At 43.5% G+C, this 26,416-nt stretch overlaps 1 protein-coding gene across 2 annotated transcripts; it reads right to left on the bottom strand.

Moving 5' to 3' along the window:
* Positions 1 to 369: 369 nt before the first annotated feature.
* Positions 370 to 26,072, bottom strand: TRAFD1 (TRAF-type zinc finger domain containing 1). 2 transcript variants are annotated; one of them, XM_075898748.1, is made up of 12 exons: positions 25,944 to 26,072; positions 24,974 to 25,036; positions 22,776 to 22,911; positions 22,636 to 22,689; positions 19,788 to 20,196; positions 9,695 to 9,955; positions 7,795 to 7,865; positions 6,912 to 7,139; positions 4,770 to 4,890; positions 3,364 to 3,676; positions 2,534 to 2,606; positions 370 to 1,413 (listed from the first exon to the last, which is right to left on the bottom strand). In XM_075898748.1, exons 2-12 carry the CDS (start codon positions 25,021 to 25,023, stop codon positions 1,369 to 1,371), a joined length of 1,761 nt encoding a protein of 586 aa, XP_075754863.1. In that variant the 5' UTR covers positions 25,024 to 25,036; positions 25,944 to 26,072; the 3' UTR covers positions 370 to 1,368. The 2 variants fall into 2 exon arrangements, with proteins under 2 accessions (XP_075754863.1, XP_075754864.1); XM_075898749.1 differs by lacking the exon at positions 25,944 to 26,072 and adding an exon at positions 25,720 to 25,926.
* Between the last annotated feature and the right edge of the window lie 344 nt (positions 26,073 to 26,416).

Below are 26,416 nucleotides of genomic sequence, written 5' to 3'. Positions count from 1 at the left end.
AAACTGGCTTAGGGTAAGGAGCTACTTAACTACAGTGCAAACATTAGCCCAACCTCCGAGTTCTCCCCCCCGTCCCTTCCCAGCATCCTACAACCTAGGTCCAACTGTCTCCACTGCAATTAGAACATCCCTTTTCCCCTAGACCCCACTCTCAGATTGCAGTTAAATCTGCACCTGGCCCCTGCCATCTAGACATGCCCTTAGAGCCCAATCACAACTAGTGCTAAACTGAAGGATGAGCTGGAATGTCTGAAACTAGACAGATGGAAAAGTTCATTATCTTTCTCCTTCTCCTGCACTCCACTCCCCAGTTTTCAGGTACTTTCCAGTTTCTTCCTAGACTGGTTTCACATTACAGAACACAAGGCAACCAGTAGATACAAATTTTATTTTAAGGAATTTAAAAATTAAGAGCTCCAGTACAGCAGAAGAGCAGTTTGAGAGACCAGAAGCCCCATGGAACTGAAACTCCCCCACTGGGGATCACAATCCCATCTATAGATGCTTTTAGGAAAACTGGGCACTTCTGGTATTTCATAGAATCATACAGTTACAATATGTAGTACTTCCCCCCATGTGATAACTTTCCCCCATGTGATTCCTAGCCTAGGCATGACAGGATAGAAGACTGGGGGGGGAAGGGAGGGAAGAAAAAAGTACTGACTGCTTGAAATAGAGATAGTTAATGCAGAATTATTGCCAACTGTAGCATACTAAATGACTTAGGGGGGAAATAGGATTTAAAACCAAGCCACTGCACTTATCCTTAATCCTAAACTTCAAAAGGTATCAGTAAAATCATCTGCTCAGTGCAGAGAAGTATGTTCTGTAACTCACTACAGAGGAATCTGACTGAAGTAGTCAGACAAGTACTGAAGCCCACCATAATCTACCAGGGCAGGCTCTTCCTCTTGAGTAGTTTGATTGTTTTATGTTTAACAGGTTTACTGCTCAGATAGAACCTATTCATTTATTTACTTTGTTTCATCACTAGATTACTTCTGCTGCACATTGCCAAGTCAAGGGCTAGCACAGTAGAAGAAAATCCCTCTAACACAAACAAGCAGATAACAAAAAGAATAGGTTTCGCCTCCAAAGAACTGATTTAGGATTTTGCCAGTTTAGATTACCCAAATAAGCAACAATATAAAATTTACTCTACCATTTCTATAGAGCAGCTATACTATAGGCTGCTTCTACAAACTTTAGTAGTTTGGTTCCCTTTAAAAGTCACTGCCTAAAAAAAATAAAAAGTTAAGAGTCTTCATTGATGGTGGCAACATAGCAAATACTTGAGCTGGGATAAATAAGTATTATATAGTGCATAGTAAAAGTCTCAAGTGCTAAATGTGCTTCATCCAGGATACATTATTCTTCCTCATGATGGCCAGACTCTGGTCTCTGGGATTTTGCCTGTGAAAGGAGAAAAGTATAAGTGAAGTGTGTGTCTTTTTAGACACACATTTTCTGCTTCAGACTGTCAAGGGAAGGACAGAGGACAACATACAGTTCAGACTCCTGCTGACACTGAACCAATGATAGAGGTTCCCAATCTGTGCACTGGGACCCCATTTAGGGATGTTAGCAACTAGCTGACTACCCAGGAAGCATGATCTTATCAGGTAGTTGACTGGAGTATTGACTATTTGCTTTGCCTACCCCTCAGAGACCGGGAGGGAGGGGGAAAGGGGGGAGACTGTGCTGGGAGCCAACACCATCTCTGTGGGGGACAGGGGAGGCTGTGTGAAGTAGCCCCTGTCTGAGGGGGTCCCAGTGGGGAGCTGGGCCCCCTCAGACAAGGGCTGCTGTCACCAAGCAGCCCCTGTTCACAGCAGTCAGGGCTGTCTGCTTCAAACAGGCTGCTGGACTCAGTGTGAGCTGGGACTGAGGGGTCCTGGCTTGCACTGGTCTGGGATGCTGCACCTCTGCATTTTAAATGTAGTAAGAGCTTGGCTGTTCTCACTACAGTTAAAATGCGGAGCTGTAGTGCGGGTGGCTCTTGGAGCTGGCAAGAGCCGGCTCGAGCTGGCTCCTGTTCAATCCCAAGTTGAGCCAGCTCCTGGAGCAGTTCTATTGACTGGTTGAGTGAAAACGAGTGGTATCAACTATATAATTAGCCAGAACTGCAATTGAACATCCTTAACCCCATTTCAGTGGGCACTCCTGGACTGGTGTTGCCCTCAGACTTCAGCTAGTGTTTCAGCTCTGGACAGTGGGTCTCAGGTTACCGATCCCCACTTGGGACTGAAGCCCAGGGGCAGGGGGCTTGAATCTCTTGTATCAAGGTGTCATGAGAAGGGGGTCACAGTGAAATGGTGTTCAAGAACAGCTACAAGAGTATTGGCAAGAGGACAAGAGGCAACCAATGGGAGTACTCCACTGGGGACAGGGACAAGTGTGCAGTTAGGGAATCACTAGCAGCTCCCCATGTTGCATATTAGGGTTCCACAAGGCATCGTGGTTGTGCTAAAAAACCCACAACCTTTAGTCAGCCACTAAGAGGTGGACCACAGGGAAGAGTTCTGAAGCTTACCTTTGTTCTCCGGTTTCTGAAATTGACAGGTACATTTCCCATCCTAGGATTTCGGCTTGCTTCGTTTCTCACACTGCAGAGGAGTGACAAACACCATTAGACAAAGCAGCTCTACAAATTTGGTGCTCGGACATGATCTGGTTTTAGAAAAGAACAGTCCCTCTGATAAATGAACTGGTCAAAAAACCCACCTTCTTCTTTGCCTGCCTCCCAAGCTTAGTCTTGGGATCCAGACCAATGTATTTCAAAGTACCCAAAGGTGAAATAGTGATTTAAATGTGCAATGTCCACAGAGTTTTTGGCCATGCATAGTGGAAGCTGAACTAAACAGCAAGGGCAGTTGTTGTTAAAGACAGGAACTATTTAACTATGCATCCCTATGGCTAGAATGCTACTGGAATCAGAAAAGAGTTTCCACAAAAAATTATTAGACTCCTTTCCCTGAAAAGGAGTGTTTGATGAAAAGAGGTACACAAATAGGAGCCATAAACAGTTCCCTTTAAAACCTTTTTTCCTATTAAATTCATTTACAAATAGAAATGGACATCAGCTAGTCAAACTGAGTGCAGCCTATCCCAGCCATAGGCAAAGTGCAGAAGGATCTGTGGTGGGGTGAGGAGGAGGCTGGAAGAGAATTCTGCAGCCACTAGCCCTCTCCTACTGTCCAGTTTTGATGTTTTACATTAGCAGAAACAGGCCCTGTAGTATTTTCACTCCCCATAGTCGGGCTAGATCAGAATTGACTAGTTGTCCATTCATAAGCTTGCACCCCCCAGAAATCCCTTAGCATTAAAAATTCTTTCCACCACCATGCTGAGCAGAGACATTACCTTGGTCGTGGGGGAGACCTCCCTTGGAAAGTCGGCACATAGCTTTCGGAGTGGAAGTTTTGAGGGGGTTGCACAAGTGACATAGGACGACCTCCTCCAGATTCAGAGGTGCCTCTGTTTCTCAGTCTTCCTTCATTACAAGCTAAGTTGCTGGACTTCCCTTGGGTCGGAGCATCATTCACTCTTACCGAACTAAGAGAGGCCAATGGTATGCTTCTGGCAGTTTCCAAGTTATTTAGTGATTGGCTTACTCCTATTTCATGGGTGAATCTCTGCTGCCTGAAGTCTTCTAGGTATCCAGATAAGATTTCACCTAGAAGGCAAGTCAGATAAAATAAAGAATTATAGTACCAGTAATGAAATAATCAAACAGCATGGAATCAGCACAGATCAGAACAAAGAGGAAGAGTGTGATAAAAGCTCTTGGATTTTAAAGCAATCCCATATAGCAGGAAAATTTACTGCACCATAGAAATATTGGCTTTACTGATTAGTACAATTCCCCAAGATAGGAAACCAATTTAAAACAGGTTTGGAGAAAATCCTCTAGTTAGCAGTTCCTTTCAAAAGCGTACACAGAGCATAGCACAGTAATTATAGTTAGGTCAGTGCTGTAGTACTTTTAAAAACGGATATCTTGTACTATCTTTCTTCAGTGTGGACAAAGTTACACATTTTACCAGCTTCACAAGGATGCTGAACTGCTTTAGAATAAAGTTATGGCTTCTATTCCTGATGGGAAATTAGTATAAAAAGTTTAATTGCATTTTAAACTGGCTTGTAAGCAAAGTCACTATCTTCCATGACACAGGTGGAGGGGGGGGGGGGGGGGAGAGTGGGGAAGGAAGACAGTATAATGTCAGAGAAACATACTGGATGGCCCTCAACACTTCCTTTTGGCAATTTAAGACAGTATATAAACTATTGAGTTCCTATACTGGGATTTGTTGCTGTTTTTAAAGTTAGTAAACATTCAGTATCAGCTTTACCTTCTGATGTATATGTTCCACTGTCACTTAAAACTTTCTGCATGAAAGTCAATACATTATTTGAACCTAAGGGTGCAATAAAAACTGATGAGGCAAGAAACTCAAAGTTCACCCCAACATTAGTTTCTCTGATTGCAACAGTTATGGATGGTGCTAACACCACACACTGGACTATACAGACTATCAGTAATTGCAAGTTTCTTTGGTTTGTGTGCTGGGCTCCATGATGATCTGGTAGAGATTGCGAGTTCTGCAATGTGAAACAGGACAGTGACATGAAGTTGGTGTTAGGATGTTCTAATCCTTACCTAGACTAGACGTGCATTATTCTTGTTCTGTTTTAGAAGTTGGAGGAAGTGATCTTGAAAAGCATGACTGGAAAGAAGCACAGGCTAGAAGTCTGTACTTTGCCCATACCTTGATGCCTGATGCGTCTTCTAACGTCTGGCGATTCGGATCTCTTCAAGTTGTCTTTGTGTGGCAATGGTTGCCATGATTCCCCTAGGCGGACAGTGGCTGGGCGTAAGTCACACTGGTCCTAATGCAAGAGAAGTTAATTGTTTCTGGACACTTGGAACAATTCCTGTGAAAACTTTGCCAAAGGAAAGCAAGGATTTGTTTTGAGTGAGACTGACTTGACTAAATGCTCACATCTTCATTTTAGATCGTTTGTTCATATCAACTAGAAACTATTTTGGGTTGTACTTGGAGTTGGTCTCAGTCTACTTCCCAGAGGACAAGTCACCACACGATAACTGAGATCATGCTATATGCAGCTCATGTTTAGCCTGTCATTCCTGGAAATGATCCCTTTCAAGTCAGCCAGAAGCACACAAGCAGGCAGTCTGCATTGCTGTTGCAGTGACAATGCAACTGTGAACCCTGATTAGCAATAAAATCAGCAGACCTTTTGAACCTGAATCAATGTAACTTGAAAGGCCAAGTTCCATACCTGCCTCATAGCATTCATGCCACTTGCCCTAAGTTTTACAATCACTTTCCCCCCTTAATAGTTTCTCTGCTGCTGTGTGAAAGACCTTCACCAAAAAGGGGACACTGACTGAACCAGGTGCCATCAAATGCACAAACTGAAAATAAAAACAAATTGCCATCTTTCAGTGACATATTATGTATTGCCTATAGCACAAGTAGGGAAGAGGTGAAGATTTTAATTAGAAGAGTGTCCCTTTTAGATTGGATAACCACAGCTAAGATTACTTTAAATTGTACTTGACAGTGGCTCAAGTCCCAGATGGCATCCTTTGGTCAGCTGTTGGAAGGCATTTATCCAAATGCCCTACTTTCAGAAGGCAAACCAACTAGATGTTGAAATCCTCAGCCACCAACTATGATGCAAAAATGCATTGAAACTCCCTCTACTATGGAACACACGCTATAAAGCAAAGCAGCTAGTTATGGAAGCTTGTCAAAACTTGGTGCCCATTAACTTATTCACCGTTAAGGGGTAAAACAACTTCTGTACGATGGCAATTTTCATCGTACTTGGACACTGCAAAACCATCCCAGTTGGATCTTGGCTCACACCTTTTCCAGTTCATTGGTAATAGAGAAGGGAAGCTATCAAAGGGATCTCTGTTACCTTCTGTCATTAACTATGTGATCAAAGATGATACAGAGATTGCAGGTTTATCTCCTCTTCCACCTCTCATCTTCTCTTACTTGCCCTGTGTTCCTCCTCAGTTTTAAAAGGTTAGGCTATCCCTTCCGCCTGGATCCATCTCACCTACAGGTAACTGTCTACTCAGCCCAATCTTATACCTATCAGGGCCCTCATAGGTCTCCACCCCACAACTCCTGTTCCATGCTTAGTCTTGCCTGTGTTAAACTAAGTGGAGTGGCAACAATTGACCAGGGGAGCAATAATTTGTGACTGCAGGTTTAACAAGACAGCAAACAGTATCTGAATTTGGGTCAGACTCTAGACTCAATGAACTGTGAGTATACCATGTTCCCCTTCAAGAAATTCTGCTTCTGAGATGACAGTTCACTCACATGCATTAATTCAATGGGTACATGAATAAGAGGCTAAAAAGAAAAGATGAAAGTGTCACATTTAAAATGTTGTGTTCAGGTTTGCAAAGGGCAATAAAGTAGGCTTCTTGTAAATACTTCAGGAGAACGACTAAACACAGATGGTCTGGTTCTCTACAGAATAATTTGCCCTCACTGCTTGGGGATGGAAGGTGGTCATACAGGGAAATGCATCATAGCAAAGCATTGGTAAGATAGCAGTCAGGACTTCCAAAGAGGTGAGAATTGCTGTATTGTTTGAATGCCACTTGCTCAGACTCCATTATTTGATTATTTTCAATGCACAAAAAACCTGTTCCTTTAACATGAGCCCCAGCATGCTCCAGCATCCTGGGGTACAGACTGCAACCCCTATGTTCAGAGCAGACTATTCAAATTACAAATATGTGAGCTCCTGGTACCTGTGATCCCAATTGCAGGCTCTGAGCTTACCATTATACAAACATTTACTACCAAGTCAGATTTGCTGTGTCTAGTCATCTGTAGGGTGGAATTTGAGGTTTGTACCTGGTGGTGGAAGAGTACTTCCTCTTCTAACTGAACTCCACAGAATTCACATGGAATGATGATACTCCCTTCTGTCTGTACAGCTTTATGCTGCAGAGAATATGTAGATTTGCCGCTGTGCAGTTGGTTTAAGAAATCTTTAGCAGGTCTGTTGCATTCTTGTTGTTGACTTGGTGAGGAACTTCGTTTACTGAATGAAGCAAAGGCACTTGCTGGGTTACAGCCTGTCTGTTATGTGGCCAACATTGGAAAGAAGGTGTTAGCAATATTTGAAGACTTGCTATGTCAGAGCAAAACAGCCACCCTGTTCCCAAATGACACTTTGTATACCCATTGTAGGCTGGGAGGAACCCTTCCGGCAGGCCTACCGGCCTCCACCCATCAACAATTATATTCTACTTCAGATATTAAACAAATTGGAGTGATGCACATAATTTGCTATACATCTTGAAATTCAAACCCTAACATCTGTAGTTATTTCATAATGTATGTTGTTTACTATTGGCATTTCATTTATCACAAAAGTTAAATCCAAGAAACAGACCACAGTGAAAGTTTTGATGTAAGTTTTGTATTAGTAAACTATAAATACTCAAAAATTGCTATTGAATACTGATCTTTGCAAGAGTCTACGAAGATACAGTGTCCTATAAGCACTGTTGCAGTATGTTCCTACCATCACACTGTGCCAAATTGCTCCAACAAAATTCAGTTTCTAAATGAAAATTGTACTAACAAGTGGTAGCATCCATTTCAGTAAGCCTCCCACATATACATCTATAAAATGGAGATAGTGTTTGCTTACTTTGTAAAGTGCTTTTAGACTGACAAAAAAAAAAAAGCACTTTAATAGCTAAGTATTATTGTCACAGAAATACCAAACCTCATGGAGAATCAGGTCTTCTTCAGGGTAGAGGGCCTCACAAAATTCACATGGTAACATGATCTCATCATCTGTGAGGTAAGTAAAAGGATTCAATTCCCTCCTATAAAACAGGTCCATCGGACTAACCAACCTGTCTTCAGAATTTCTAACCCATAAAATCATTCTATTCTACACCACAGCAAGGCTCAAGGCAGCAATCATTCTGCTTTTACATTTGAAAAATGGTTCCTCTTTGAAAAGGGTTGTGTTTTGTTTTTGGACCCACTGTTCCTTGTTCTAAACACACAAGTCTCATTGTCTGTTTAGGCATGTAACAGCAAACAAAATTATTAAAGTAATCTGGCACATCAATACTGTATTATCCCTTATTAGCATATTTAAGCATGAAGTGTGACATTACCTACTCAGCTGTTACTATATCAGCACAAGTAGACAAGCCCTTTTTTCTGAAGACATGGCTGAACTACATCAAGTTGAATCTTCTAGTAGTGTTTCTCAACCAGTGGTATGAGTACCCTTGGGGTACTTGGGAGAAGTCTGGGTGGGTACGTCAACATAACTGAAATGTGGAGAAAACTGAATTTGTTTTAAGTTTTACAGAACTTTATTTTTGTACTTTACACCTAAAAATTTCATTGCCTGCCCAGCTACAAGTAAGTTATTTAAACAAACTGTTGCAATGGGAGGGGGAAAAAAGTATATCTGAAAACTGTAGATCCTGGGGGTACTTAATTTTCATTTTTTTTTTAAAAAAAGGGGGGCACTTTATAAGAAGGCTGAGAAACACTGTTCTAGTACAGTTTTGGAAACTAGTCACTTACCCTTTCCATGTTAAGATGCTCTATTCATCCCACCACAAGTATTTTAAAGGAAAAGGAATTTCAGGATAGGTTCCAATATCAAGATCTCACTAGTCAAAACAAATCTTGGGACTACGTATATACACAATATTGCTATTTTTGCAGTTAGTACTGTTGAAAATTTAGTGTGCTGAAGAGTCAAAAAGGGAAGAAAGGCTCCAAATATAGAGAAGGCTTTTCTGCACATTAACATTTCCTGTATGTGATGTAGAAATTTCTAAAGCAATTTAAAAAGATACTGAAATACTCCTCTTCTGGTACTGAAATAAAAGTTAGGGAGGTAACTGTGTAATCGATTAACCAATAAGCAAAAATGTATAGATTAATGCTGCAGACTGCATGCATTCCCCTGCCAGTAAATTTTTATTTTGGTTCTGGACATCCAATACTCCAGTCATCTGAAGAAGTGGGTCATGCCCACAAAAGCTCATGATCCCATCTACATGTTTTGTTAGTCTGTAGCAGGAAAAACAAAAAGCAACAGATAGTCTTTAAAGTGCTACCAGACTAACTTGGCTGCCCCCTATTAAATTTTTCAGCAGGCTGACCAGTCTCAGTCCCAGTTTGCACTGGGTCCAGGACCTATCCCCGCTGCAGCTCTCCATTTAAGTGTATTAGTAGCCAGGTGGGCAGGCACCTTGGCTCAGTTCTGTCTCACACCAGGTCTGGGAGCTCAGGTCCCCTTGGACAGGGGCAGCAGGCAACCTGTCTGCAAGGGAAGCACTTTTTTGGGGGGGTAAAACTTGCTCCTCTTGTGGGCCAGCTCCCACCTGGCTCCCCACAACACTGCCTCCAATACAGAAGCAGCAGCACAGGGGGGCAGAGGGTTCCTTGGGAGGAAGGCTGGAGTGCACTGGCTGCCAGTCCCACCCCCAGGGACTATAAAATAATTGAATAACCTTTAAGAATTCATGGGTTAATCAGCTATTCAATTAACAAATATTTAACATCCCTGATAAAAATATCACCAAGGAGCCAGTCAGAATTCCCTGATCATCAATATCAATTTTTTCCAGAAAACACTTTTTGAAACTTACTTTTTAGCTGATTTGAAGTGTTAGACAAAGGGACAGGAGAGAAAGTATCTGATTTGTTTGTTCCACTGAGATACTCAGATGACTCTGATTCTTTAGCATAGTTGTTCCAGAAATCATGGTGAATTTCAGCTGCAATACTGTTGCAGGGATTATTCTCACGTTGCAGTCGAAGGGCTAACATATAGTCTAAGTCAGAATTTAGCTCTCCATAAAGAGAGGATGCTGTGTTTTTATTCCTCTCCAGCAGGTCCAGTTCATGCCCTGAAGCCAAGAAAGATCAGAAGCTGTAAGTACCAACTGTTAAATTTGTAACAGTAATTAACATTTTAAGAACAGACTAAGTAACAGAAGTTCACCCACACAAATGAAAGCAGAACAGGGCCCCCCAAACACAGCACTCTTGTTTTAAGAGATAATCAAAGCCTTAGGAAGACACTTCATGACTTATCTTCCCTTAATCATTTCAAAAGATAATCCTTGCCCTTTCCTGCATTTACCCCCTCTGCTTATCCTGAGAGACATGGAACCACCACCCCCTCCCCCCCACACCTCTTTACTGGCTATACAATTCTTAAATTTAAAGACTAGAGGACATGTTTTTCCATTCCTTGTAATATTTAAATCACAAGTGAACTAAAATCATCTTTAGTTCAACCACAAGTTAAAACTTGATACAGGAACTACTGGAAGAAGTTGACATGTGTGATGGAGGTCACAATAGTTGAGCCTGGGTCCTTCTAGTCCTAAAGATCTATGAACTAGTGATGTAAGAGACTGACTGAGTCTTACCAGTTCTGGTTAACCTGTAGAGGCTAATGCAGCTCTCTACCCACCCTGGGGGCTGCTGGAGTAGCCCCTGTCCATGGTGAGCCCAGCCACTCCCCACCCTTCAGTGCAGGTTATATGCTGGCTACCAGCCCCACTTCTGGGGAGCAAGCTGCAGAGACCAAAGCAAAGCCTCCCTGGGATTGTCTACACTACATTGTTTTTCCTGCTTTTTTGAGAAGAGGCTCTTCTGACATTTGGCCCATCTACACTGGGCCAAGTGTTGGAAAAAACCTTTTCAGAACATCCCTTCCTTGTAAAATGAGGTTTACAGGGATGCCAAAGAAAGCGTGTCTGCTCTTCTAAATAAATTTTGGGAGAGACATTCCCTGGATGTCCAAAGATATCCTGGAAAAAACTCTGCAGTGTAGACAGCCTGGGAAAGGCAGCCAGCCCCACTCCAGGTTCTGAAGTATATGTCTTAAATAAGCTTTATACTTCAGAGCCCACAATGCATGTAACTACTATGCTTTTTAGTAGTTACATTAACCACCTTTTTACATCCCTGCTATGAAGGTATAACAGACCTTTGTTTTCAGTCACTCACAAGAAGCAATAGGTTTAAACTGCAGAAAGGAAGGTTTAGGCTGGATATTAAGGGGGGGGAACCTTCCCAACTGTCAGGGTGGTTAGCTACTGGAATAAATTGCCTAGGGAGACTGAAAACTCAGTCACTGGAAATACTTAGCAACAGGTTGGCTAGGCATCAGGGATGATCTAAATCAGTGGTTCCCCACCTGTGTTCTGCATCAGTACTGCAGGGGATCCATGGAAAAAGTTTAAAAATAAGGATTGGGCCCACCGTGGTAGGCCTGATCCTTGCTTTTCTCCTCCTCTATGAAATTGATTGTAAAGGGATCTGTATCCTGAAGGAGGTTGGGAACCACTGAGCTAGACAATGCTGGTGGCTGCTGTGAGGGCAACGAACTGGACACTGACCTGGAGGTCCCTTTCAGTTCTAGAATTCCATGAGTTCATTTACATACTAATGCAAGCATTTGACTCAGATACAGGTTAATGGGATTATAGCCATACAAAGTGACGCCTCTAAAGTGTTCCAGGAAGAGGGGTTCATATTCTAAACGTTGGCAATTACATTTACATGCACCAAGATCTGCACTTGGATTTCAGAACCCTACTGATTTTACTGTGCTAACAGTCTGTGTTTTGAAAGTCAGTAGAGTAATTTGTTCAGTTTAACACCTGGCTAAATGTATCTGTAGCCGTTTTGTAATTCCACAGTATTTTTAGGGAAACCATATGGAAGCCTAAGGAAGCTTTTCTAAATCCCAGAGAATGAGACATCTCATTCTGTGATTCACTTTTAAAATAAAGTTGGTAAGAAGTGAGGTGTTTGATATAACACATGGCTGAATTACAGCATTAAACTGCGTATTTCTTTATGCTAAAGTAATATCTTAGTTTCTCATTAAATTAAGACATATGTTCATTAAGATCAGGATTTTACTTTCAATGTTCTTTAGCAACACCTTCGTGTTGGACTACCTATGGTGACCATATTTTCTGAACCAAAATTAGTGACGTTAGCCATTCCCACAACCCATTAGCCATGCCCCTGCCACAATAAATCCCACCCCAGACAGCACTCCAGGGGTCAAGATGGACACATGACCGGAAGTAAAGGGTGTCATGTGACCCTTTAAAAATGCCTCCCACCATTCTCTACCAATAGGGATGGACTAAAACAACAAAAGGTCTGGTAGCACCTCATAGAATAACAAAACATATAGATGGTAATATTAGCTTTCATGGGCACAGCCCACTTCAGATGACTGGAGTTTGAAGAAGTGGGCTGTGTCCACAAAAGCTCATGATACCATGTACATGTTTTGTTGGTCTGGTAGCACTTTACAGACATTTGGTTTTTTAGGTTTATCCTGTACAGACTAGCTTGGCTATCCTCCAAGCTTCCAATAGGGATGGGTTTGGCTCCCACAAAATTAGCCTGCAGTTACATTAACTCCAGGGGAGAAGCTGGGGAAAGTGTTCCTTCGAAGATTTTTCCAATCATGAGCAGAGTGAGTTGTGTCTTGTGCACCAGCATTGAGTTACAGAATCATAGAATACTAGGACTGGAAGGGACCTCAAGAGGTCATCGAGTCCAGTCCCATGCCCTCACGGCAGGACCAAATACTGTCTTTCAGGGATGGTCTAGACATTTATCTAACCTCCTCTTAAATATCTCCAGAGATGGAGATTCCACAACCTCCCTGGGCAATTTATTCCAGTGTTTGACCACCCTGACAGTTAGGAACTTTTTCCTAATGTCCAACCTAAACCTCCCTTGCTGCAGTTTAAGCCCATTGCTTCTTGTTCTATTCTCAGAAGCCAAGATGAACAAGTTTTCTCCTTCCTCCTTATAACACCCCTTTTAGATACCTGAAAACAGCTGTCATGTCCCCCCTCAGTCTTTTCTAAACTAAACAAACCCAATTCTTTCAGCCTTCCTTCATAGGTCATGTTCTCTAGACCTTTAATCATTTTTGTTGCTCTTCTCTGGACCCTCTCCAATTTCTCCACATCTTCCTTGAAATGCAGTACTCAGAACTGGACACAATACTCCAACTGAGGCCTAACCAGCACAGAGTAGAGCGGAAGAATGATTTCTCCTGTCTTGCTCACAACACACCTGTTAATGCATCCCAGAATCATGTTTGCTTTTTTTGCAAAATTGTGATGCTGTAGCCTCATTCAGCTTGTAGTCCACTATAATCCGTAGATCCCTTTCTGTCGTACTCCTTTCTAGACAGTTGCTTCCCATTCATGTGCTCTTGTCCGGATGTGTGCCACTGTGGCACCCAAGTTGATAAGTATCTTATAAGCTGCTCCCTTTCCCCTTTGCTGCCATGTCTCCCACCCTCCCCTGGTGCTTGCTGCTGTCCCCCACTCACCCCCCTCCGCTGCCCTGGCTCCTGCCCTTCGGGCACCTGCCCCCCTCCCCTGCACCAGCCCTTCTCTTCCCCGTGCTCATGTCTCCTCTAGCCCTATTCTGATCTGTAGTTCTGCCTTCCCACCCGCACTAACACCTCCCTCTAGAGATGTTAAATATTGGTTAATTGAATAGTTGCGTAACCTCAAAAATGTGTATCTGTTACTCAACTATTCAATTGTAGTCCCTGGGGGTGGGACCAGCAGCTAGTGTGCTCCAGCCTCACTCCTGAGGAGTCCCCTACCACTCCACACTGCTGCCTCTATCAGAAGCAGCAGGATACGAGGCAGGAGCTTGTCTGCAAGGGGAACCAGTTTAAAAACCAGTTCCCCCTGCGGACAGCAGCATGGGTGGCAGCAGCACCTGTCGGGGGGAGGAGAGGGGGTTCTGAGCTCCCAGACCTGGCACAAGACAGAACTGAGCCAGGCTGTCTGCTCACCTGACTCCTAATACACTTTAAATGCATGGGTAGGGATGTAATAGTGAGTCAATTAACCAATAAGCAGGGGTAGGTCCCACACCTGTTAAGAGCCAGGACTGAGCTGGACTGCTGGCCAGCCTGCTAAAAAAGTGAACTGGAAAGTAGGGGCAATGTGTGTCTTCTATAGCATTACTGACAAGCTTTTGCTTATTGGTTAATTGACTATACTATTACATCCCTACCCACCTGCCCTGCCTCTCTCCTCTGCCCTCTGTTGCCTGTCCCTCTCCTCCGTGTGTCTGCCCTTCTGCTTCACCCCCACAACCTCCTAGCACCTGCACCTTCCCGTACTCCCTCCACCTTCCTGGTGCCTCCCCTTCCCCCGCTGCCTCCGACCCCCAGCCCTCAGTTCTCCCTTTACCCCTTCCCTCACCTTCTGCCTTCCACATGGAAAGCAGTTTGTGGACTGGAGCCAGCGTCAGTGCTATTTTTAGTACTGCAGTCCTGGCCATAAGTGCTCCCACAGCCCTGGCCCCAGCTGCTCCTGGGGTGGGACTGGAGCCGAGGCACCCATGGTGGTGTTCGTACCATGGTCTCAGTCCATGCAGGCAGCCCCAGCTAAAGCTGGAGTCAAGCAGCAGCCATGAGGCCAGTTGTGTTCCAGCTGGGGCAGCGTGACTTTCTTGTGCAGCTGCTCCTTGGCTGTAGCTAGGGCTGCCCTTAGGGACTAGGGTATTAAAAATAGTATTGCAGGTGGCCAGCCCTGGCTCCAGCCGGAGTATGTGTATACACACACACACACACACACACACACACACACACACACCCACCCACCCCCACCCACCACACAGCAGCTGCCTGGAGATGGAGGTGACAGCAGCAGTATGGCCAGATTAGGCCACATGTGGCAGAGGCACCCTGGGGCAGGTGACAGTGTGCACTGTACAGAAGCTTGGGAACTGTCCCAGAAAAGTCAGGACATATGGTAAGCATAACTAGACCCCCCCAAAGTGATATTTACAAGGTACAGGACACTTCCAGAGAATGAATGTGGAAAGAAAGGGAGGAATGTTATACAGAGCATTAACACATTAGGAAATGCACTCGTTAAGGCTGTTACACAAACTTAGAGGAGATCAAAGAAAACAAGCTTATATGATCTTTTCATGGGTGGTGTGCATAGCTGAAGTTACGAGGCATTTCTAGATAATTAATGCCTTGTACATTTACCTATATTTAAATCAACTCATTATTCCATTCTATTTAGACAACAGAATAGCAATTTTGATTAGGTATGTAAACTTTACCCATGAAATTAAGCCTGGACTCTAAATAGAGTCCAGTTTTAAATTCACAATCCTATAGAGGAGAAGTTCAAATCAAAACACTTAGAGGGAGCGATCTAATTTGTTATTGGTGTTCAAATCCATCATTGCTGGTCTTCAAATGTTGTGACTCTCCATAGTTCGAGAGAAAACAATTCAGTTTAACCTGTATCTTTTAAAGAGCTTCGTTTAGTTTAACTAAAGGATCCAATTAATGCTCATTGCTAAAGCGACTATCCAATCAGGATAGAATTTTCAACATAGTATTAATACTAATTCTTCAGGATTCACATGCTGTTATTTCATAACTCAAATTCCAATGGGATTACGGTAACTGCAATATAAGGTCCAAATCTGCCCTGTTCAAAAGCAATACAGTAACTTGTATTTTTAGCATAAAAAGTTTGTTCCAGGACCCCAAAAAAACCTTGTTCTCTGTTGAATAGTTATAGAGATGTAGCTGGGTTAGTCTGGTCTTGCTGAAACAAAAGCCAGGACTATGTAGCACTTTAACAAGATGTTTTATTAGGTGATGAGCTTTTGTGCCCACGAAAGCTCATCACCTAATAAACCTCCTTGTTAGTCTTTAAAGTGCTGCATAGTCCTGTCTTTTGTTCTGTTGACATTCTCTTCCACCAGTGTTAAGTGGTAAAAACAAAACTGCACTATGACCAGGGGCACAGCTCAATCACACACTTGCAACCACATTTCCTGCATCCTGCCTAGGAAACTCTGAAGCACAAGTCATTTCAGCTCACTGCCAAGACACCCATTTGAGTCACTACACTAGGGATGTAACAGTGTAGTCGATTAACTGATACGCAAAAGTATATTGGTTAATGCTATCAACTACATGCATTTCCCTCCCTGCCAGTACATTTCTCAGTCCTGGCTTGTGAGGATCCAGGACCTACCCTTGCTGCAGCTCTGCATTTCAAGTGTATTAAGAGCTGAGCAGGTAGGTAGCCCAGCTCAGTTCTGGCTCATGCCAGGTTCAGGAGCTCAGAAGCAGCAGCACAGGGCAACAGGCAGCTGGTCTGTAAGGGGAGCTAGTTTTTAAAATGGCTCCTCACAGACCAGCTCCCACATGGCAACCCAAGCTGCTGTCTCTGATACAGTGGTTGCTGGCCCCCGCCCCAGGGACTATAGAATAGTCAACTAACTGATGAAATTTCATGAGGTTACAGACTATTCAATTAACCAACATTTAACATTCCTACACTACACCAGGGCTGCTCAACATGTAGCCCATTTGTTTGCAGCCTGCAGTGCTGTTTGGGTTTTAAGCAGGGCTCAGCTAAGGATGTTAAGTATCAGATAAATGACTAATCAAATAGCTGAACTGTTCAGTTAACAGAAAGGGCTCAGTTAACAGAAAGGGCACCTCTGCCTTTGAAGTGTACCAATAGCTATAGGGCTGTTGGTGGAGCCCGGGGTCAGCTGAGGACACCCCAGCTGGCAGTGGGCTGCATGTGGCTTCTCATAGCAGCAGCCCCCCATGGAGCCCAGGGTCTGGCCTCAGGCTTCAAGTGATGCTGCCGCTTTCAAGTACCTCCTCTTCTCTCTCCGCCCCCCCCCCCCCCCCCCGCTGCCTCTGACAGTGTTGTGTAGTCTTGCCTTAATCTTTGTATTCATGCCCTCAGTGTGAAAGAAGCCATTTGCATATATTTGTATGTATATGCAATCATACTTAAGTTGTGGCCCCTGGCACATGCTGAGAGTCTCATTGTGGCCTTCAGGGCTTCTGAAGTTGAGTAGCCCTGCACTACTCTATGGTAGTCCAAATGATCATCACTGCATCTATGGTGATGAACTAGTGTGCACAGAGATCTTTGAAGTATTTTGGGCCCCCATGAACTGTGGTGGGGAAGTCTACTGCCTAAAGAGCCTGAAGAATTTCAAGGTCATCTATTTCCACCCTTATTGAGGAACATCAACTGTGTGACTTGAGCGCCAGCACTGCTCTTTCCATTCCAAGCCCTGAGCTGGTAGAAGTGAGGATCACACTGAAGTGCTTTGTCAAGTTCCTCTTTTGAGCATGGGATGTTGCTGTTATTTTCCCCACAAGAGCCCACTGCAAAAGTGTTAAACTGCAGCCAATATGGAAGTTGCACAGATGTGCCATCTTTACCTCAGATTTAGTTACCTCTTCTATAATCCAGTCTGCAGCTTTTCCTTCATATCCTATAAAAGATACTCTGGAAACTGGACTGGACTTACTGCTTAAGGATGCAAGAACGGCCATACTGGTCAGACCAAAGGTTACTAACTTAGATAGACCAATCTTCCAACAGTGGCCAATGCCAGGTGATTCAGAGAACAAGTAGAACAGTGCACTGTGTCAACCAATCCATCCCCTATCTAGGCCAGTGTTTCTCAACCAGTGGTACAAGCACCCTTAGGGGTACTTGAGAGAAGTCAGGGTGGTACATCAACTGAAAATTGGAGCAAACTGGATTTGTTTTAAGCTTTACACCACTTTATTTTTGTACTTTACACCCAGAAGTGCCACCACCTGGTTACAATTAAGTGTGTTGCAATAGTAGAAAAAAGTGCATCTGAAAACTGTAGGTACTGGGAGTGCATATAATTTTTGAAAAGGGGTTCTTTATAAAAAGTTGAGAAACACTGATCTAGTCCTAGCTTTAAGTACTGGTTACATGAAGTCAATGGTTGCTCTTCAAAAGAATTTGTGGAAGGACTCCTGGGTTGCTGCTTCTGGGAGGTGTCTCATCTTAGTCTTCAATAATGTTGCTGCTCCTCCCTCTCTGCAGCTCCCCAGACATTAGCAGCCACTGCATCCTACCTGATCAGAAAAACTGAGGGCAGCAATGGAGCTTCTGCTTGAAGCTTTGTGTCCTGATGTTAGTCATGGTGACTTGAGCAAAATAGCGGTCACCATTTCCCTCCCTCCTCCCCAGGAAGCTTGTCAAAACTAGGGATGTAATAGTGTACTCAATTAACCAATTAGCAAAAGCTTATAGGTTAATGTAGGGATGGGCAAAAGGAGGAGACCTGATGCACTCCTCACCCAAGCTCTGATTGGCCTGGGAGCAGGGAGAGCACACAGTTCTCCCACACCAGGGAATAGGCATGTAGGGAAAGCCTGGGGGGCCAAGGGGCTCTCCCATCCCCAAACCAATCATGGTCTGAGGGTGGGGAACCTGGAAGTATCTTGGTCCCATTCCTTCCACTTGAGGCTCTGCCCCTTCTGGTGTAGCCTGGGGCCACTTCAAAAGTTTCTGAAGTGGCCCCTGACAAAAGTTTCCTACCCCTGGATTAATGCTATGGACTACATGTCCTGACCTTTTTACAGTACTTTTTTTAGCAGGCAAGCTAGCATCCCAACTATGTGCTGACTTGCACCAGGTGTGGGACCTATCCCTGCTGTGGCTCTGCTGTTAAAGTGCCTTAGGAGCCAGGCAGTCCAGCTCAATTCCAGCTCCTGTGGGGTCTGGGAATTCAGCTCTGCCCCACCCCGCCAACAGGGGCTGCTGCCACCCCACGCTGTGCAGCAGTGAGGGGTGACAGGCAGCCAGTGCTTGAGGGGAACTGGTTTTTAAACTGGCTCCCCTCATGGATCAGCTCCTGTCTGGCAACCCATGCTGCAGCCTCGGATACACAGGTAGCTGCACAGAGTGGTAGGGGGCTCCTGAGGATTGGGGATGGAGTGCACTGGGCTGCCAGCCTCATCCCTGTGGACTATAGAATCAATCAGGTTAATCAACTATTCAATTAACAGATATTTAACATCCCTAGTATAGTCAGAACTCCAGTACCACATCACACTGCAGGACTAGGACCAAAGAAAGGATGAGCACCCCCAGGCTGCCAGTTAATTAACCTGGTATTCAATCCAAACTCACCATATGACCCAGAATTAAGGTGTTGAAGTTTACATGGGGGTTGTGGAGAATTCTGTTCCTAGATAAAATTCAGTCCCTTCCTATATGTTCAGTAGGAAGCCCAATTCTAGAGGTACTCTTTCCAATTTTGAAATTGTCATTATATTTAGTTAATACAAGGTTAATAACTGGAGTTATTTCTACAAGCAGAATACTCTTAAAGCAAGGGCTATAATTCAGTCTTAAGCAATGCTACGTTCTTGGAATGCCCCAGAGCATATAGCCGAGCATGCATTCATGGAAAATGGATCTTCAAAAGAATGACCTTAGACATGGTGAGCTGGAGATGAGAGCCTTAAGTGGGAAGGGAGAAGATGCATTTATATCACCTATGTCCACACAAGCTGCTGTAAAAAATGATTAATATATGAGGAACTAACCTGTAAGTAAAGCACAGAAGAGTTGACTGCTAAACAGAATGGACAGAATTTGAGTGGATGAAAACCAAATCTTGTTTTAGATATAAATACTAGAATGAATCTTATCCCATCACCAGATTTCATAATCTACTGAATTTTATATAGTAGAATTTCTGTTCTGTAGTAAAATTTCAATTTTTACTTTTCCACATATGCATAGGTGTGGTATTTTTACTCCACTTAGTTACCAGATTCAAGATTAGAGGTAAAATTGTTAGAGTTATGAATTTATAACTATTGCCCTTTACCTTGAGGTTGATCTCTCTGCATTGCAGATGCATTTCTTCTGTTAATATTCTTAGAAGTCTGGTCTTCTCCAAAGCGGCTATTAAATTGGCCTTCCAATGGCCCGTACATCCTCTGTAAAGGCTCAACATAGTTGTCTGACTTCAGAATGTTTCTGATTGTTTGAAAGGCACACAGATTTGCAGCATCAGCCTCATAGTTATGTGACATTGCTTGACTAGCTCTCTTTTCTTTCACCTTTCCACAAACTTGAGGGTGCTCTTTCAAATCTTTTACCATTACATGGTGACCGCATTCGCTACATGTTTCAGTCCTAGTTCCACAGTAATCCTCATGATCCTGAAGTTTATTGAATGCAAGTTCTATCTCACAATGTTGACACATTACAAGACGCAGAGGGCATGCTGATGCCTAAAATGTAAAATTGAATAACTTAATATAATCAGTTGTACAGTTACGCTGAACTGGCCTTTTTTGGCAAACATCTTCGTAACATTATGCTTTAAAATACTGGTCACCAACTGGTAGATTCTGATCACCAGTAGATCTTGGAGCCTCTGACAGGTGATCCTGACTGGTTTGGCCAGGAAGCTATCAAGCACTGGCACTTCAGTTGCCCCTACACCCACTGTCATGCTGCTTCTGCCTTGGAGTTGCCCTCTTGGGAGCATCCTGCTTGCTGTGCAGCATGTGGGAAGGAGGAGAGGAGGAGGATGAGGATGAGGTCAGGGTGCTTCTCCTCCCCTATTACTATATCCTGCCTCCACATAGGGAGAAGGGGATGGAGGGAGCTTGGCAATGCAAATCTGTCATTCACACTGTATCTATTGTTCTCAAACACACTAGGGATGTTAAATATCGGTTAATTGAATGGCTGATTAACCTCATGAATTCTTATCCATTAGTTGACTATTCTATTGTCCCTGGGCAGCCCCTGTTTGGGGGGGAGGGGTGGCGCGAAAGGGGAGAAGGGAGGTCTGAGCTCCCAGACACAGCATGAGCCAGGCTGTCTGTCCGCCTGGTTCCTAATACACTTTAAATGCAGAGTTGCAGTGGAGGTAGGTCTAGGACCCAGTGCAAGTTGGGACTGAGCTGGGCTGACCAGCCTGCTAAAAACTTTATTAGCAAGGGGTGGCAGGCAGGGAATGTGTATAGTCCATAGTATTAACCTATAAGCTTTTACTTATCAGTTAATTGACTATATGATTAGATCCTTAAAAACACTGTTCTTCACTCATCTCTAAACCCAACACATACATGGAGGGTTATTGTTACTTTTACAGCTTGCAAAGTGGGTTATTTTTGGTTTGACTGGTCTGTGCATTTCATAGTTTTTATTTTTTAAAGAATTAAATTTAAGCATGAGTAGTGAGTTCCAAAATCCCTAACTTGTTGTGACTGGAGTAGTTATCCTTGTGATAATTATTGCTCCTGGAAGTGGTTGGCACGTCCTTGCAGCCCTTAAGGCAGAGCAGGGAGTCTCCACATGCTGTCTTTGCCTGCAAACACCACCCCTGCAGCTCCCATTGATCAATAGAGAACTGTGCCCAGCAGAAGCTGTAGGCTCAGTCCTGTAGAGGAAGGGCAGCACATGGTGCCATGGAGCCATTACATGGAGTTCCCCTGCACCCAAATTCCTTCCTAGAGCTTACACCCTGGACTCCCTCCTAAACCCCAATTCTGCTCCCATGCTCCAAACTCCTTGGCCCAAGCCCAGAACCTGCATCCCAATCCCCTACCCCAGCTTGGTTAAAGTGAATGTGGTTCAGGGAGGAAGGCCTCAGAAGGTATGGAAAGGAAGCCAGGCAAGGTTTGAGGTAGATCGTACATTGCACTTAAATTGAAAAGGTGATCTTTTGGTTAAAAAGGTTGGAGACCACTGCATTAAAAGCTTCAGGGAGAAGCCAAGTTAGTTTGTAATTGGGAGGAAAAAAAAAAAAAAACACGACTTAGTCTAAGGTGCTACAAGACTAACAAAACATTAGATGGTATCATGAGCTGTTGTGGGCACAACCCACTTTAGTGGAACCCCATGAAAGCTCATGATACTGTGTATATCTACACAGGAATTTGTATTGTATGTCTTAAGTGTGGCACACTGGAAGTTCAGTGTATTTTATATAGAAAAAGGAAAAATTTAGACAAACTTCAAAGTAACATCCCTAAAAACTAAACACTCAGTACATTTCTTTAGTTTTAGACTTAACCATCCCGACTGGTCTGCAACAGGACATCACAGGATCAATGCTCCATGCTTTAAAATAAACTATTTGGTCCAATTCCCTGTGTGTCCCTCTCCATGCAATAGCTTTGCATTTGATGCTTATGCTGAAGCCAAAGCCCATTTTCCTTTGTCAGTAGAAAAGAATGTCAAGGTTAACTCCACTGAATTTGTAAATAAGAAAAAAATCATAGGGAATTAGTGTTCCATGATTATTTTAAATCTGTTAGACAAAATAAATCCTTAGGTCTTACATAAAGGTTGATGTGCAAAAAGGAAATGAAGTCAAGATACTGAAAGATGAAGTTGCTAAGTTCAATGCTATTATAGACACAGGCAGAATTTTTACTTACCTACTATTTAGGGACAAATCTAGGCTACCAACGTACACAGATTCCCTCCTGTTGAGGAGCTTGTAGCTGCTTAATAGGCATGGGACTACCACTACTTCAGACACGCTGCCTCTCACAAAAGTGTTAGTGATTAGCATGGATTTAGAAAGCAGATTAAACATGTGCTGAGCTGACCAGAAATCAGTTAACATGGTAGCTATTATCTGGTTAACAGTAAGGTTCTAGTATCAGTACATTTCCAGTTCTGATGTACTGGAAGACACGCAGCATACCAACCTTATGATCCTCTAGGTGACTTTTTTCCATCTTCATATTACACTTACAGGTAACCTAGAAAAGACCAATTATTAAATGCACTGCATGAAGATCAGCTATTTTAGAGCAGAATTCATTTTAGAGTAGAATTCTTTTATTACCTGCACATGTTCAGATTCAATGTGGATTTTCATTTCAGATTTAGGCACAGACTCCTTGCAGAAACAACACAGGCTAATATTTCTATTACAGTGGACCTCATGGATGGTGAAGTTAGTTACAAGAATATCCTTTTTGCTATGAGAAATAAAAAAGTTACTCTTTACAAGTTAAATCTTAAATCTGTTTGAATTGATTTTCAGTGTAAGAAAACTGCCAGGATGGCAATACTAAAAGCAAAAGAGCCTTTTAGGAACACTGCATGTATGAAACTGAACACATGGAAAAGAGGCTATCCAGGACTACATGCTGCATACAGTCAGAGTACGCAAACTCACCAAACTGGATACCCAGTGTCTCTCAATTCAGTCAAAACTCTTCAATTCCACGGTTAGAGAAAACAGGCAAGCCATGCAGCATACTCAGGGAGTCAAATGCAGGCCATCAGACCAGGACTGACAAAGTTAAAAAATTTTTTGCAGAGAACACTACCATAGTGTAAGAGTCAGGCAATCCTTTCTTGGCAAAACTAGACAGATTCTTAAGCCACGCTGCAGAACTACTCAAAGGTTCAACCAATAAAAAATGCAATATCCCTGCTGTACTGCAGTGAGGAATCCCTACCTTAGTCTACTTTGGAGAAATCTACTGCTATGTGTACAGTTGTACAGACAGCCTTACAGGTCAGAAAAATTCGTTTAGACATTTGAGAAGTGTCACTGGTCCTTTAAGAGGGAAGAGTACAATGCACCTGAGACTGGTGGGCTGATGCCAAACTGTGCTTAAGGGGAAAAAAGCCTGGGCCCTAGAGGAAAAGGAGACCAGAAGAGTCAGGTAGGAAAGGAACAGAAAAAACAAAGGTGGAACTCTGAGAAGCAGACAGCTTTACAACTGCTAGAGAGACAGGTGAGAAGCCAGGAGGTCTGGTTAGTAGGAAGAGGACTCTAGACCCAGGGGAAAACTAAGAGAAACACCCCTATCCCATACAAGGAATAAGGAGCTGGGAAAAGCCCAAAAGAATTGAAACTCTTCTAGTAAGCCTCCATGTGCATTGCTTTATTGCTTTACTTGGGCCCATGAACTTTAATATGGGACTACAGGGAATGAACTTAAGCCTTTCAGAGTGGAGGGCTCTTGAGACTCTAGGAGCATGGAATCACAGCAGATACCAAAACCTTTTGCACTATGTTATTGAAGTTTGTTATATTAACATGGACACCTTTGATAAGTTACTACTGTGTAGTATGATAAGCTTAAGACTGCTGCTTGCAAGGCTACCCCATGCCATAAAAGCAAAGATGGTCACCCAAGTGAAAGCCAAGTACTTGGTGCTCTCCCATTCTCTATCAAACCTGATGGGAGAAGTAAAATAAGTCAAATTTCATCTTTCACTTAAAGGAAACAATGTTCACAAACATAGAAGTGAATGTCAGCCTCAATAAGACAGTTTTTACCTTCCCTGACAAGACAAAAGGAGCCCCTACAAGAACTATAGCAATAATCCTTCATTCTCAGCCCATCTGCTCTTAAGAACCCAGTAGGCTGGAACATCATCAGAATGATATTCTGTATCTATGATAATACACACCCATAATAAGCCACAAAAATTCAATCCCTTATACTTTAAGTTTCTTGAAACTGATTTTAAAGAAACAGATCTTTAAAAAGTGCTCTGAGAACTGGTAGTTCTCATTGATTTCTGTTTCCTCAGTGGAGTTGGGGAGAAGAGACCACTAATATTATTATGCTTTTCTGAAAGTGACAGCACATTCCAAATAGAAGTGAAGTACCTATCACTGTTACTTTACTCCTGCCAGCAGTGCCTTCCAACTCAGACCTGCTGGAACAGAGCTTTGAAACAGATACTAACCAGTGGACCTTGTTTGTTAAGATCAAATACACATTACCCCCCAAATAAATATATATTTCCATATATTTGGACAAGACATCAGAACCAAAGCAGTTAAGTTTCCATCTACACCACTTTATAGAATGTCACTTCTTGAAAAAAAATATTTCAAACAAAACATCTGCTTCACCCAAATATTTTCTATATGTGTTTCCTATTTGTGGTCATTAGAAACAAGTTTACATATTACTTGCTGCATCCATCTCTGAAGATATCTTCCAGAAGTATATTTCTACAAGTTTACACAGGGTAACACACTTGTTCCACTAATGGCAGACATTTGTTTCTTACCAGTTGCTGCACAGTTGTGTTTTCTGTTCATTTGCTGCAGCCATATCCATGTTCTCTTGAAAGCTATGGCAAGGGACAATTAAATATTTTCAGTTTCATTTCTGGTGGTAAGACCGATGTAATTATTCATTCGGCTACTTCCTGGTTTCACATCACTTGCATTATATTGCATATTCCAGATCATTGCTTCAGTCAGTCAACAAGACTCCCACATCATTTAGAAACAATTGTAAGATTAAGCAAGCTTATTTTTAAGAGCATAAGGAACCTTAGCTAACTGATGAGAAGTTTTTCAGATGCTTTTCCTTGAGATATGTACAGTTTCTTCTTAAGAGAGATATAGACACAAATAAAATATTAGCTCTAACTACAGACTCTTTACAGACAGTAAAGCATAATCTAACCGTTTATGCAGTAAGACCGATAATTACGAGGCCACTCAACGAGTATCGTAAAACAAGCCTTAACAAAGATAGCTGAAAATTCTACTAGGAGACTGGACGCCTGCCCCAGCTGATCACACTTATTTGATGCCAAAACCAAGGTTTAAAACAAACCATAGAATAGCTGCCATTATTGCCAAGCGTAGATCCCTCCAAACCCCATAAGAGCCATTTCTAGCCAGAACACTGCTCCGGATTCCCGGTTGCCCTAGATACCGGTGAAATAGGTGGGTGGGGGGGTTCTCCATAGCCACGGCCTGGCATCCTTAGCACAGACATTAGAGGCGATGAAGCAACACAGACCTACTGGAGGGAGGGGAAGGGTCTTCAGTGGACGAGCTGCCACGTCTGGGGGGCGCCCCCCGCCTGCCCCTCCAAGGGGCCACGTCTGAGGGGGCAGAAGAGATTGAGGGAACAGCGGGGGCGGGAGCCGAGCGCCCCGCTCAGCTCGGGGGCCATCCCTAAGGAGGGCGTCGCTAGCAGCCCCCGCCCGGCAACGCAGCGACACCAAACGCTCCGCAACTCACCCAGCGCCTCCGCCACCGAACCCGGCCTGCCGAGCGACTTCCTAGCCAGGGGCTACATCCGGCCCCCGCCTTTTTATTGGCCGACTGCCACTCGGTTCACCAGCTGATTGGCCATCATAACCGCCATTTAAACATTCTCTAGGCCCCGCCCCCACACGTCTGCTGGATTGGGTAAGTACCCAGGTCACTGGAGTGAAGCTCCGCCCCCTCCTGATGCCCCATCCCCCTCCAGTTGTCGAACGGATCCTGAGATTCCTCGGGACTCAGGCCAAGCAGTGGATTCCAAGGCGAGCGGGGCAGACCTGTGTAGGGAGGAGGACTCCAGGCTGCAGGAGAGGAACTTGAGACACTGAGCATCACTAGACAGGCAGTGTTAATCAGTCAGGTTCCTCTGAAATGCAGTGAAGGAGTGGACGTCTCTGGTGGCAAACTTGAGGAAAACTAAACTATTCTTTGAACTAACGTCTCTTCTT

This window comes from Pelodiscus sinensis, chromosome 15 (assembly GCF_049634645.1).
Source record: "Pelodiscus sinensis isolate JC-2024 chromosome 15, ASM4963464v1, whole genome shotgun sequence".
Taxonomy (NCBI): domain Eukaryota; kingdom Metazoa; phylum Chordata; order Testudines; family Trionychidae; genus Pelodiscus; species Pelodiscus sinensis.
This window is presented reverse-complemented; position numbering and strand designations above follow the sequence as displayed.